The sequence below is a fragment of the Lipophrys pholis genome (genome assembly GCF_963383615.2).
Source record: "Lipophrys pholis genome assembly, chromosome: 11".
NCBI lineage: Eukaryota > Metazoa > Chordata > Actinopteri > Blenniiformes > Blenniidae > Lipophrys > Lipophrys pholis.
Window position 1 is genome coordinate 645,516 of NC_137631.1, and position 13,717 is coordinate 659,232.

The 13,717-nt window shown below is 46.4% G+C and overlaps 1 protein-coding gene across 2 annotated transcripts; it reads left to right on the plus strand.

The window, feature by feature from the left end:
- The first annotated feature begins 371 nt into the window (after positions 1-371).
- cotl1 (coactosin-like F-actin binding protein 1) lies at positions 372-9,128 on the plus strand. 2 transcript variants are annotated; one of them, XR_013935809.1, is made up of 5 exons: positions 372-796; positions 1,645-1,727; positions 6,852-7,009; positions 7,965-8,531; positions 8,577-9,128. XR_013935809.1 is itself a non-coding variant. In XM_080475533.1 (4 exons), the coding sequence occupies exons 1-4, from the start codon at positions 723-725 to the stop codon at positions 8,073-8,075; spliced, it is 426 nt and encodes a 141-aa protein (XP_080331659.1). In that variant the 5' UTR covers positions 372-722; the 3' UTR covers positions 8,076-9,128. The 2 variants fall into 2 exon arrangements, 1 of the variants encoding a protein (XP_080331659.1); XM_080475533.1 differs by having other exon boundaries at positions 7,965-9,128.
- The last annotated feature ends 4,589 nt before the right edge of the window (positions 9,129-13,717 follow it).

A 13,717-nucleotide genomic window follows, 5' to 3' on the forward strand; every position in this document is an offset into this window, starting at 1 on the left:
ATTACCCTAATAGTGACCACAGACCAACAGAAAAGCACTCTGGGGATACAAAATGAGTCATAAGGACAAATTGATTTATGCAAAATCACCAAAAACGGATACAAACACAGAAAAATAACCAGATACAGACAAAAAAATGACCACAAATATGTGATATGTACAAAACATTGTCCCACCAGTGACCAAAATCAGGCGCATGAGGATTCTAGGGATACAAAATGACCCAAACGAACAAGTAGATATATTCAAAATTATATTATCCAAATAAATATATATGCAAAAAGACCAAACGACCCAACGTAATCCAGGCTCGCTGAGTTTTATTGTGAAGCGGCGCGCCGCGGTGCGCGCGCGCGTTGCGGGGCGTTTGACGGCTGTCGGTGCGCAGGAGGAGGTGGACGCAGCGTCTGCGGGGCTCCTCTGACTGTCTGCGGCTGCAACCTGACTGACGAGCATCACATCACCGCCACCAACGCCCACCCTGCGCCCACATCCAGGAAATGAGCCGCGCCGTCTGCTCCCGTTAAAGTCCGCCGCCTCTCGCCGGATCGTCACCGGGACTCGCTTTGTCTCTGATGCGCATCACCAACTCCGCTTAGACGCCGTTTGCTTTTCTTCTTCACTGAGTTTTTTCCTCCTCCTCCTCCTCCTCCTCCTCCTCCTCCGCCCGGTTTTAACTTGGACCCCGTTCAGCGGACTGCGGCTCCCCGACGCCCGGAAAAATGACCCAGATCGATAAAGAGGCTTGCAGAGAAGCTTACAACCAAGTCCGGGACGACAACACGGACACCAACTGGTGAGTGGCGGACGCGCTCCAGACTGCCTTTGAAAACGTGGCTTTCCGACTTCTCTGCGCTTTTTGTCTCCAAAACGCGGCTCATTCACTAAAAACATCGACGTCACCTGGAAGATGCGTCACTGTTTTTGACTTCGGCTGCAGAAAAACACATCAGCAGCCATTAAATGACTCTTTTGCGAGTTAAACGTGTGATTCTGTGTCGTGTTACCGCCCACTGCGCTGCCCGCTCTGTGGCAAGGAGTGCCCAACTCAACGGATTGTCTTTTTTGATAAAACTTAGAATTTGTTAAAAACAAACACCGCTCTACTGATTCTATACACGCCGGATTAAAGACATGTCATTAAAAACACGTACAACGTAATCTATTACAATCTTTACACTGTGTATTTACATATTTAGACACGAACGCGTAAAATTCCTCGAAATGTAAACGGACTTTCGCTGACTTCTTCTGGAGTTCGCGCGAGAATGAGACATTGTGCATTGTCTCGCTCTGGACGGATGGACCCTCGTGCTTTTGCTGCAGATATTTATGAGGAGAGAGAGAATAACGTCAAAATGTGGGCGCAGCTCGGGGGGTCCTGCGCACTCACATGCGGCTGATCTGTATTCTGCGCGTTCAGCGGTCACACACTGCACAGTTACGAGGCCCAGCGGGGGAGAAGTAATTTCCTTTGTCCTGTATTCAGAGAGGAAAACGTTGGCGCGGTGACACTGACACACGGCCGAGGAGCAAAGGGATCTTTTCTTTTCTTTTTTCTTTTTTTTCTGCGTGCGCAAACACACGCTTTTTTTTTGTGCGTGAATCAACAGATTTTGTGAAATCTCCCTTCCTTCCTTGCAGGGCTGTGTTCAAGTATGAGGGCTCCACGATCGTGCCTGCAGGACAAGGGACCGACTATGAGGATTTCAAGAAGATGTGCACAGGTAGGCGCACTCTGGTGGTTTGTGCGCAGCGCGGTGCGGATCGGAGGCCTGTGATGTGTAACTCAGCTTGACTTGGCAGGACAGTAATCTCTTAAGACTGTTGGCCTCCAGCCTGGTGACTGTGCTGTCAGAGCTCTGAGCTCTATGTATTACATCGCATAATCTGTTGTGCAAAGTTGTCCTGCGGGCCTCACTTCCACTCATTCTGCCCAGTGGAGCTCCAGTCCTGGTGGAAGTTCCCTCTCAGGTTCTGGGTGTGGTGCAGAGCCCCGGGGCCCACATTCCTCCGCTCACATCACTCCAGTATCATCGAGCCTCATGTGCAACAGCTCTGCTGCTGGTTCCTGCTCAGATGATCATCATCGTGATGATGACGATGATGACACGCGCTCGCTTTGCCTTATTTAGCCGTGAAGCCGTCGCTCTGCAGAAGAAGCCGGTGTGAGGGGAGGAGCGCCCAGAGCAGCTTCCTGTCAGCTTCCTGATCTTTACCTCAGCGGGGAGGGACGATAGAGGAACACACAGCGCCAAAGAGAGACGGGATTACCCCAAGAGTGACCAAAGTCACATAGAAAATGACTTTAGGGATGCAAAATGACTCAAATGAACAAATACAATGATGAAAAAAATTAGATGATGCAATAACAAAAAAATACAGTCGTGAAAAGACAACGAATTACATGAAAAGGGAACAAAATCTGACAGAAAATGACTTTAGGGATCCAAAATAATAAATAATATGACAAAGATAGACCCAAAACAAAGAGAAGAACATCCTGCCATCGCTCCTCTCCGTTAATACACCATGTATTTACTCCCGTTGAGGAAATGTTCCTGAACATCGATTCATCTGGAAACTTTGCATCAGAGACGTTGTAGGACACATTCGGTGTCCCCAGAGGACGGACTGTGTTGGTGGTGAGGGAAGAGACGAGGGACCTGAAACCTGAAACTCGGTGTAAATGAACGAGTGACGGTACTTTGCTTTACCTGTTTAAAACCAGAAGGATTCGTCATCTGACGAGCAGCATTTCCTTCAAAATAAAGCTCATGTGCTGTCTGCAAGGGGGAAACGAAATGCTGTCAATTGAAAGATATTCAGGGAAGTAAGAGCAGCTGGTTTCTCCTCTGGGGAGTCGAATGCTTCCAGCAGACTTCAGGACGGACTGCAGGAATGTCTGGGTGTGTGCTGGTTCATCCTCTCGGGAGCAGAACTTGGCTTTTTGATGACTTTTTACACTTTCTAGATTTCTGGGTTCTCTGCACTGAAGCTTCTTATATATTTGACATGTTTTTTACTCGTGTTGATTACTAAAGTATCCAGGATACACAACAGTCCCCAGTTTCTCTTCTGGGGAGTCCTGCGTTTCCAGGCGTGTCTTGATATTACATGATATTAAAATATTTCTGTTCTGCATGGTCACACTGGTCAGCTCCAGAGGTGAGGGTTCATCCTCTGAGTGACTGTGACCCAGGCTGGAGGTTCATCCTCTGAGTGACTGTGACCCAGGCTGGAGGTTCATCCTCTGAGGAGTGACTGTGTCACCCAGGCTGGAGGTTCATCCTCTGAGTGACTGTGACCCAGGCTGGAGGTTCATCCTCTGAGTGACTGTGACCCAGGCTGGAGGTTCATCCTCTGAGGAGTGACTGTGTCACCCAGGCTGGAGGTTCATCCTCTGAGTGACTGTGACCCAGGCTGGAGGTTCATCCTCTGAGTGACTGTGATCCAGGCTGGAGGTTCATCCTCTGAGTGACTGTGACCCAGGCTGGAGGTTCATCCTCTGAGGAGTGACTGTGTGACCCAGGCTGGAGGTTCATCCTCTGAGGAGTGACGTTCAGGAGCCTTTTAGTTCTCAGAGGGTTTGTTTTGCTTCACAAATGAAATGAAATCTGTTCCATGTTCAGCAGGTTTGATCACTGAGATTCGTCCTCTGGAGGTTTACTTTAGTCCCTGATCAGCTGACACACGGGCCAGACCATATTTGGGTTGGGGTGGCGCCCCCGCAGGCGGCTCGGGTTTCCACCTTTTGATCTGCAGACGTGATTCATTCAGAACCGTTTGTTTTCTGCCGAGTCATCATAGCCCGATTTTTTTTTCTTCCTTTTTTCTTTCTGCTGCAGGAAGCTGCTGAGTCAGCACAGAGATAAAGGGAAGTGTGTGTGTGTGTGTGTGTGTGTGTGTGTGTGTGTGTGTGTGTGTGTGTGTGTGTGTGTGTGTGTGTGTGTGTGTGTGTGTGTGTGTGTGTGTGTGTGTGTGTGTGTGTGTGTGTGTGTGTGTGTGTGTGTGTGTGTGTGTGTGTGTGTGTGTGTGTGTGTGTGTGTGTGTGTGTGTGTGTGTGTGTGTGTGTGTGTGTGTGTGTGTGTGTGTGTGTGTGTGTGTCAGACAGAAGTCCAGATTCTTACTTCAGGAGGATTTCACTTCCTTTTTTTTCCCAGCATGCTTTGTTCCTCGAAAATCTTTTTCTCTCTTTTAAATAAATCAAATGATCAGAAAGAGGAAAACAAAACGACGTCAGCGAAGTTCCTCTTTACAGCCTTTTAAGTTAAAAACGCAAAACTTTCGTAAAGTTTTGAACGTCTGTTTGCTTTTAGGAAAAGTCTCCCAAGGTGGAACTTTTTGAAAACACTCACTCTGTTTCCATGAAAATGGCAGAAATGCTGCTACTGCACATGCTCAGTAGCTGGCCAATAAGAACAATGTGTGTGTATGTGGTTATTAGTACATAAACTAGAGCTACACTCGGTAGAGCGCAGACCTTCACCGACGCCATATCTGTTTGCTGAAGTGAGCAGGGAGCGTCTCCATGGCAACAGACACTGATCCTTGATCTCCTCCATGAGGTGCCTCTCTCGTCCACTTCGTTTGGGGACAGTTTGGGGACAGTTTGGAGACAGTTTGGGGACAGTTTGGGGACAGTTTGGGGACAGCTTTTGGGATTTATTCAGAAACGGTTTGTCGTTAACGTCCCAAAATCTAATGAATTTGTCCTTGATGACAAATCATCCATGAAGGTTTCATGGAATTAAGGCGTACACACCGATAAAACCAGAACCTTCTCAGTGAAGGTAAACAACCAACAGCACCCACTAGTGGCCCAACATCGTTTTCAATGTTCCACAGAAACATACATTATTTTCAGAACTTTGCCTTGTAAACCTGAAACGTTCCTGAAACAAAAACACCAAAACGATATTTCACTTGAATCGTCATGGAAACAGAGCCTAAGTCCAGTAAAAGGTTGCAGGTGACTTCAGCTGCTCAGGTGTTTCACAGCAGGGGGGAGGAGTTCAGATAGCCAGGGAACCTGAATGAATCATGTGACTCTGGAAATGTGTTGAAACGTCCTTCATGAACACTGATAATGTCTTTACTGCTGCTGCTGGTGGAGGGTGGTGTGAGGGTGGAGCTGCTGTCTGAACGCTGCTGCTCCGTAACGATAACTCTGTGTGTGTGTGTGTGTGTGTGTGTGTGTGTGTGTGTGTGTGTGTGTGTGTGTGTGTGTGTGTGTGTGTGTGGGAATCACGCGATACCTTCCAGGACCTGGCGTCTCCTCTCTGGGTTTTCTCCTCCTCAGTCAGGACTTGCAGGCTCATTGTGTCGGGCTGTGTTCGCTCCACATCCTGTAACCTCAATGTCTGAAATCACCACATGTCAGTGAGACACGGCGCAGGCCTGAAGGTCGACCTGAGGTCAGGGTGGAGGCGCTCACAGGTCCTGGAAGACACGCACATGCAAATCTGTGCATGCTCACACCTGAGTACGCTGTGGAGATACACAAATGTGACGACGGAAACACAAATCTCCGCTGCGCTTCCTTTACCTGCTTTAAATGATCATTATAAATGTTTGGGTTTAAAAAAAATTGTTTTGGGCGTCCGTTTCCATGACAACCTGGAAGGTTGTCGTCTGTCCAGGCCAGCGACCCACTTCTGGCTCGCGACCCCCCCGGGTTAGAATAAAGGCTTTCCAGAATCAGAGGTGAAAGGATTAATTATCTGGAGCAAATCAGGACTCCAGCATTTCTGAACCACTGAGCTGATCCTCTGCAGACTGAAGGCCACTGTTCACACTAATTCCTCTCTTTGGATCGAATCATTTGGACTCTTGAACGTTTGACGGCTTTTTCTGCCGTTTCATTGTGTGACGGTTGAATTTGTGACGTCCAACAAACGATCGCAAACTGAACTAAATCGTTGAATGAGTATCAGTATATATGTGTTTAATTGCACCATTTCTGGCCTTTATTCCCGATCAATCGTACTTCTCATTCACGTTTAATTTTTTATTTTATTTGCGGCACATTGATAAAATGTTCTGATAGCTATTTCCGATCTGTTGTTCAGCTCAGGTTCTTCCTGTCGGGCTTCCCCACAGAACCGACCATCCGTCCTCTACATTACTTTTTGATCTCCTGGTAGCTTACAGACCTAAATGCTGCAGTACCACCGGGAGCCATGAGGGGGCAGTGTCGGGTTTAGCTCATTCTGTTCTATGTTCTCTGCACATAACATCTCAGCATCTCAGAAGATCCCCTCTTCTTCCAGGAGTTTGGAACGTTAACACTATTTTTTTTTTAACATCTGGAGGAATAAAGGCAGTGACGTTTACGTTTCATGAACACAAAGAGCGTAAACGAGCCTTTTCAGTGTAAAAGCGATACGAGTCACATGGTTCAGCAGCGAGGCGACGCCTGCTGGGAGTTATCCAATACGTCACTCAGCGTCTTTTTCCTGAAGAAGGAAGTGCTGATTATTAAAACATCCACATGTTGATTCACAGCTGCCGGTGGGATGTGGTGTGAGCACCGACGTTAAATACAGACATCTAAAAAGATTTAGCACAGAAACGTTCACGTTTAATCAACTTTTATTTCCCTGGATTAAAGTAAAGATAGTGTGTTTATCGTGTCTGTTTCATGGTGTTAGCTTCAGTAGCTTTCATGGCTGCTTTGTTTTCCCTCTGCTCTTCCTTCCGGAGTAGGCCTCTGCTTTCATAGAAATGATGTGACCCCTAGTGGACAAGTTAGAAGCTGCAGTCGCCTCACAGGTGGATTGGACCCTGTTTCGACCCTCGTTTGAAACCCACGATCAAACCTGTACTCTGTTGTTGTTTTTCTCCCTCAGACGACGCCCGTCTGTTCGCCTTCGTCCGGGTGACGACGGGCGACGCCATGAGCAAACGAGCCAAGTTCACCCTCATCACCTGGATTGGTGAGAACATCGGCGGACTGCAGCGCGCCAAGATCAGCACCGACAAGACGCTGGTCAAAGACATCGTGCAGGTGAGCGGACGCCATGTTGGAAACAGGGATGCAGAAATAACTCATTTACATAACGACAATGCTCTGAGCCACTTTTTGAAAACGATCCGTCTCCGAGGAAAAACACAAGTTTCTGACCAGCTGCTGCTGCGCAACCATAAAATGACCGCAGTCACTAGGAGTTCTGCACATGCTCAGTAGAGTCAGTCAGAACAAAGTTTCCTCCGTGGTGTCATGACTCCCAGTCCAGGTTCTCCTGGACTTGGTGCTTTTATTTTGACAGTCACTGTAATAACAATCCAACTTGGTAGTTTTATTTTGACAGTCACACAAATATGATGCGTTTTCCACTTGAAATAACTCGAGTAAACCGGGGTTCAATTAAAAAAAAAAAAAAGTTGCATCGCTTTATATAATAATCCAGATTATAGAGCATCTTCCTCATCTAACATCAGATTATAGAGCATCGTCCTCCTCTAACATCAGATTATAGAGCATCTTCTTCATTTTACATCAGATTATAGAGCATCTTCCTCATCTGACATCAGATTACAGAGCAGCTTCCTCATCTAACATCAGATTATAGAGCATCTTCCCCATCTGACATCAGACTACAGAGCATCTTCCTCATCTAACATCAGATTATAGAGCATCTGCTTCCTTCCCTAACATCAGATTACAGAGCATCTTCCTCCTCCGACATCAGATTACAGAGCATCTCCCTCATCTGACATCAAATTACAGAGCATCGTCCTCCTCCGACATCAGATTACAGAGCATCTTCCTCCCCTGACATCAGATTACAGAGCATCTTCTTCCTCTGACATCCAGATTATAGAGCATCGTCCTCCTCTAACATCAGATTACAGAGCATCTTCTTCCTCTAACATCCAGATTATAGCGCATGAGATTTTCCAAATCATCCCTGGTTGTATTGTAACTTTCTCTCCGTGTGTTTTTGTTTTTTTTCCTCCAGAACTTTGCCAAGGAGTTCACGATCAGCGAGCTGAAGGAGCTGGACGAGGAATACATCCGCACCGAGCTCATCAAGGCGGGCGGAGCAAACTACGACGCTCAGGCCGAGTAGAGAAGTGCCACAGTCCACTGGAAGGGTCCGGGTGGGGGTGGGGCGGGGGGGTGGGGGGGGTGGGGGGGGCTGCTACCTCTTGGGGAGAGGACGGACAAGGACGGAGGACGGCGGCGGCTCCGACGACCACATTAAACCGAGCTCGTTTACACGCCAGTTAACTTCACTCCATGATGTCATGCATGTCGTCCCTGTAATCTGGTTTATTTCCTCTGTTTACATCCGCACACGGAAAATAAAGACGTGATGAAAAGAAACGTGACCTAGAGTGGAAAACTGAGAAGAGACGTCATCTGGAGAGAATATTACATCAAGTAAAGCTGGTGCCAATATGTAAAACATGTTTTAATCCAGGTTTCAACCAGGTTTAAACCGGGTTTTAATCCAGGTTAAAACCGGGTTTTAATCCAGGTTTAAACCGGGTTTTAATCCAGGTTTCAACCAGGTTTAAACCGGGTTTTAATCCAGGTTTCAACAGGGTTTAATCCAGGTTTAAACCAGGTTTTAATCCAGGTTTAATCCAGGTTTAAACCGGGTTTTAATCCAGGTTAAAACCGGGTTTGATCCAGGTTTTAATCCAGGTTTAAATCGGGTTTTAATCCAGGTTTTACAGGATGACATTGTGCTGCTCATGTAAACGAGCTCAGTGATTATTCAGATGCTCAAACATTAAATTTGAACTCTGCAGTAATTCTTCATATTTCATGAATAACAAACATTTTCACATTTGTACTCATGTACATTAAAGATTGTACGACTTATTGAAGATCCCACGCTCTTAAAAACAAAAACTGGTTTTAATTTCACCTACAAGGCAAAAAACAAACAATAGATTCAAGTGCTTAAAAATCATTTCCCGACATGTATTCAGTGTCACTTAATCCCGCTGGATTAATTGGATCTGAATCAAATAAAATGAGGAAACACTTCCATTTGATTTAAAAAGCATAAAAAAGCACAAAAATGACACTTATGCTTTCATCTGCACATGAAAGGGATCACATGACCTCGAGGCTCAGAGGCGTCGCTTTGAACACTTTTCTTAGTTTTTGATGGTTGAAAGTAAAAAAAATAAAAAATCACTTCCAGCAGATTTTTCAGCTTTAAAATGTCCCGAAGCTAAATTAGTCCTAAAAACTATAAATGGGACCTTTGTGCGCCATTAGTTTGAGATTATTTTCAAATTGTGTGGATTCTGGAATGTTCTGAAATACCACAATTCAAATATGTAAACAGAATCTAGAATTCTCGAGGACAAACATGTTCTCCATTTTAAGTTCTAGAATTCTGGACGTGTTTTTAATGTGTATGAAATCTGGAATTTTTTAATTCCTACCAAAAGAATTCGAGAATCTGTACAACCTTAAAGAATTCCAGCGGCGATCATTGGAGGTGCGTTCATGAGAGCTCGTAAATTTCCGGATTACTGCTTCAGAGTTTTCAATTGAGCAAAAGAAACTTTGTTCATGAAGCTCAACATGTGGATGAAGTCGTGTTTTTACTGTGAATTTTATCTCCGGGCTTCATTTGTGGTGGTTGGCATTTTGTTGGCATTTTGTTGGCATTTTGTTGGCATTTCTCGCACTTTGTTTTCAGGACATTCCCACTTTCCAGTGGCCCTGAACGCACCACATCTCAGCACAACTGTTTCCTCGCGGACTCCGTGTGTGTGGGTGACTTCCCACAAACAGGAAGTGACCAAATATGGTCCCGTGCACAAGAACCGCTCAAAGCGCCAGTCAAGTTGAAATAAAGTGTTGGGGTGTCGGTCGGAAGGGGCGTGGCGTCGGTCCGTAGGGGCGTGGCGTCGGTCCGTAGGGGCGTGGTATTGGTCGGCAGGGGCGTGGCATCGGTCGGTAGGGGCGTGGCGTCGGTCGGGCGGGCGTAGTGTCAGTCTGTAGGTGCGTGGCGTCGTTCGGTAGGGGTGTAGTGTCAGTCTGTAGGGGTGTAGTGTCGGTCTGTAGGGGCGTGGCGTCCGTCGGTAGGGGCGTGGCGTCGGTCAGTAGGGGCGTGGCGTCCGTCAGGGCGTGGTCTTCCTCCTGTGTCCGAGCCGCGCTCCCCTCCCCAGTCGGCTCATGGTTAGTCGTCTACTGTGTCGTTCTTGCGTCGTCATCTCATGGGAAAGGTTTCCTGCAGGCGTGTGTCCGACAGCGCCGGACACACTGAACCTCCGGGAGGGAAGGACCTCCATCGCGGCGCCCGGCGGAGGGCCAGCGGCTGCTTTTCATTATGGCGGCCTCCTGAAACGCAGCTGTGCTTGTGGGTCCGCCCCCTCGTCCTCTTTCATCTTGCAGCTGGCGGTGTGGGAGGAAGTGATGGAGGTCTTTCTCTCCGGTGTCTCATCTCACCATGTATCCATGCAAACTGTAACCTACTGTGTTTGACTGCCTTAGTCTCCCATGGAGAGAGGGGCATCATGGGAGCTTGTGGACACTACACTGTGATTGGCTGTCCCCCAATACATTGGAAGTGTGTGGGGGCGGGGTAGGGGCGGGGCATGGCGTGGCCCCCCCCCGGGCTCGCCATCCCGGCCCCAAAGGCGCCAGTTCTCGGTTGTAGCATCTTTTTTTGTTTCCCCCCCCGCCTCCGACAAAATAAATGAAAAGAACAAGTTTTTTTTCTTTCTTCTTATACTTTTGGTTTTTGAGATGAATTTTATTTTCTCTTAAGAGTTCTACCAGTTTGATTTGATTTTCTAAGAGCATCGCTAACTTGGACATTGGTGAAAATGATTTTGCAAAAAAAAAAGTCATGCAAAAAAAAGAAAAAGAAAAAGGAAACTCAACAAAATCTGTCATTTCAAAATAAAATGGACATTTTTTCCAAACTTGCTTCTCTGTGTCATTTTGTTTTTGCTCTATCTCTGGTAATACTAATACTAGTTATTTTTTCTTTTTTACCATTAATCTGGTTTGTGGTGATGCTAACTATGAGCCATCCTCACTGGTTATCTCAACTAACTCAGCTCCAACTAGTGACTCTTTATTCAGGCTTTACTTATTTTAACATTTAGCTTTTTCATCTCAACAACTGTATTTACCAGTTTTGAAGTAAAAGCAGATCATAGTTTTAAACTTTTACTTTTATTGTTAGGGTTAGGGTAGTTGTTTCATGTTGTTTCATGTTGTTTCATGTTTCATTATTCATGTTGTTTCATGTTTCATGTTGTATTTTGTTTCATGTTTCATGTTGTTTCATGTTTCATGTTGTTTCATGTTGTATTTTGTTTCTTGTTGTTTCATGTTATTTCATGTTTCATGTTGTTTTATTTTTCATGTTGTTTCATGTTGTGTGTTTCATGTTTCATGTCGTTTCTTGTTGCTTCATGTTGTGTTTCATGTTTCATGTTGTTCCATGTTGCTTCATGTTATTTCATATTTCATGTTGTTTCATTTTTCATGTTGTTTCATGTTGTTTCATGTTGTTTCATGTTTCATGTTTCATGTCGTTTCATGTTTCATGTTGTTTCATGTTTCATGATGTTTCATGTTGTTTTATGTTGTTTCATGTTGTTTCATGTTTCATGTTTCATGTCGTTTCATGTTTCATGTTGTTTCATGTTTCATGTTGTTTCATGTTGTTTCATGTCGTTTCATGTTTCATGTTGTTTCATTTTTCATGTTGTTTCATGTTGTTTCATGTTGTTTCATGTTGTTTCATGTTTCATGTTGTTTTATGTTGTTTCATGTTGTTTCATGTTTCATGTTGTTTCATGTTGTTTCATGTTTCATGTTGTTTCATGTTGTTTCATGTTGTTTCATGTTTCATGTTGTTTCATGTTTCATGTTGTTTTATGTTGTTTCATGTTGTTTCATGTTGTTTCATGTTTCATGTTGTTTCATGCCTTTTGTGTTGACGACAATCAGAATCTCCTGTTTCAGGGCGCGCCCCCTTGTTTCAGCCATTAGAGCTCATGCTCGTATCCAAACACTTGAGCCATTTAATTGATGAACTGTTTGAAATAGTTCCTCCATCCTTTCCGTCCACACGCGGCTTTGATCTGCTTTGATCTGCGATGTTCTGCCGTCCGTCCCCGCCGGCCTGGATCGGGTCCATCGATGGTCTCCAGCTGTTTGAAGCCAGCTGGCGTGTGGCGGGTGATCCTCTCACTGCGGCCCGCCGGGCGGATTACCGCGCAGCGATCTGCCGCGGGTTGCGTAATGTGGCGTAATGTGGCGTAATGGCGGCGCTCCTGCGAGGAGGCGAGTGATGGAAGTGATGGAAGTGAAGCTGTGCAGGAGCCGGAGCTGGTCGGGATTCTAGGACGACTAACTCTAACCCAGGAGACGGTTTACTGGGATTTCACTACGAGATTATCTGTAATCATGAGTTGTTGTTTATGTTTATTGTTTAAATTTAATCCTAGAGAGAGAGAGAGAGAGAGAGAGAGAGAGAGAGAGAGAGAGAGAGAGAGAGAGAGAGAGAGAGAGAGAGAGAGAGAGAGGAGAGAGAGAGAGAGAGAGAGAGAGATGAGAGAGAGGAGAGAGAGAGAGAGAGAGAGAGAGAGAGAGAGAGAGAGAGAGAGAGAGAGAGCCTACTCAGATCCTGGCTACATTCCTGGAGCTCCTCAGCATGTCCCCCAGCTTGTCCCCCGGCATGTCCCCCAGCCCACAGAGCGTCAGGCGCCCCGGCTCCCACTGAAAGACATTGATTGTCCTTCAGCCGCCTCGTGTCCTCAAACCGTCGAGTCGGCATGTTTCTCTGGTTTCATGAGGTGAAACAAAGTCAGTGGTGAGAGTTTACATCTGCTTCCAGAGCTGGATTTATTTATTATTTATCTGTTTATCTTTTCTTTGTTTTGTTTAAGCAAAAGTATCAAAACAAACAACCAAACAAGTTACAAATAAACCAGAAAAACAAACAAACAAACAAACAACTCAGAGTTCAATGCTTCGACGTTGCTGTAGCAGCATAGAAAATGATTTAACAAGGTTTTACTTCTGTGTAAATTTGTTCCAGTCATGATTTGTTTGTTTGTTTCACAGAGAAACAATGAAAATCTAAAAGAAGCAGCGTTCCTCAGCGTTCCTCAGCGTTCCTCAGCGTTCCTCAGCATTCCTCAGCGTTCCTCAGCGTTCCTCAGCATTCCTCAGCGTTCCTCAGCGTTCCTCAGCGTTCTCTCTTCTCAGTTCCATCGTTCAGAGTCTGAAGAGAGAAAGTCGTCTGACGCCGAGAGGAACAACAAGAGGTGGCGGGTGGTGGTGGTGGTGGGGGGGTAGGGGGTGGGGGGGTAGGGGGTGGGGGTGGGGGGGGTAGGGGGTGGGGGTGGTGGTGGTGGGGGGGGGTGGGGGTGGGGGGGTAGGGGGTGGGGGTGGGGGGGGTAGGGGGTGGGGGTGGTGGGGGTGGTGGCGGTGGTGGGGGGGGGGGGGGGGCCTTTCAGAGTCTCCCATGTGACAAAGTGGAAGACAGAGTGTAAACGAGTCGGCCCTCGCTGCTCCCCAGTGCCAGAGCTGCACAGAGTTGGCACAGAGGCGCCATTGTCGGGGACTAACGAGCCTCATTCTGCAGCAAATGAGCATCTGTTTACTGAGTGTGTGTGAAAGAAGCTCGCAGAGGGGAGTCTGTCGCTCTAACGTCACTCCGTCCTGTTACCGTAGAGGGGGAAGATGCTCTATAATCTGATGATAGAAGAGGAAGATGCT

Bases quoted from the DNA above. Each gene is read 5' to 3' on its own strand.
- cotl1 (XM_080475533.1), top strand. From the start codon at position 723: ATGACCCAGATCGATAAAGAGGCTTGCAGAGAAGCTTACAACCAAGTC. The intron at 1,728-6,851 runs GTAGGCGCACTC...TTTCTCCCTCAG, and splicing joins TTTCAAGAAGATGTGCACAG to ACGACGCCCGTCTGTTCGCC. The intron at 7,010-7,964 runs GTGAGCGGACGC...TTTTTCCTCCAG, and splicing joins TGGTCAAAGACATCGTGCAG to AACTTTGCCAAGGAGTTCAC.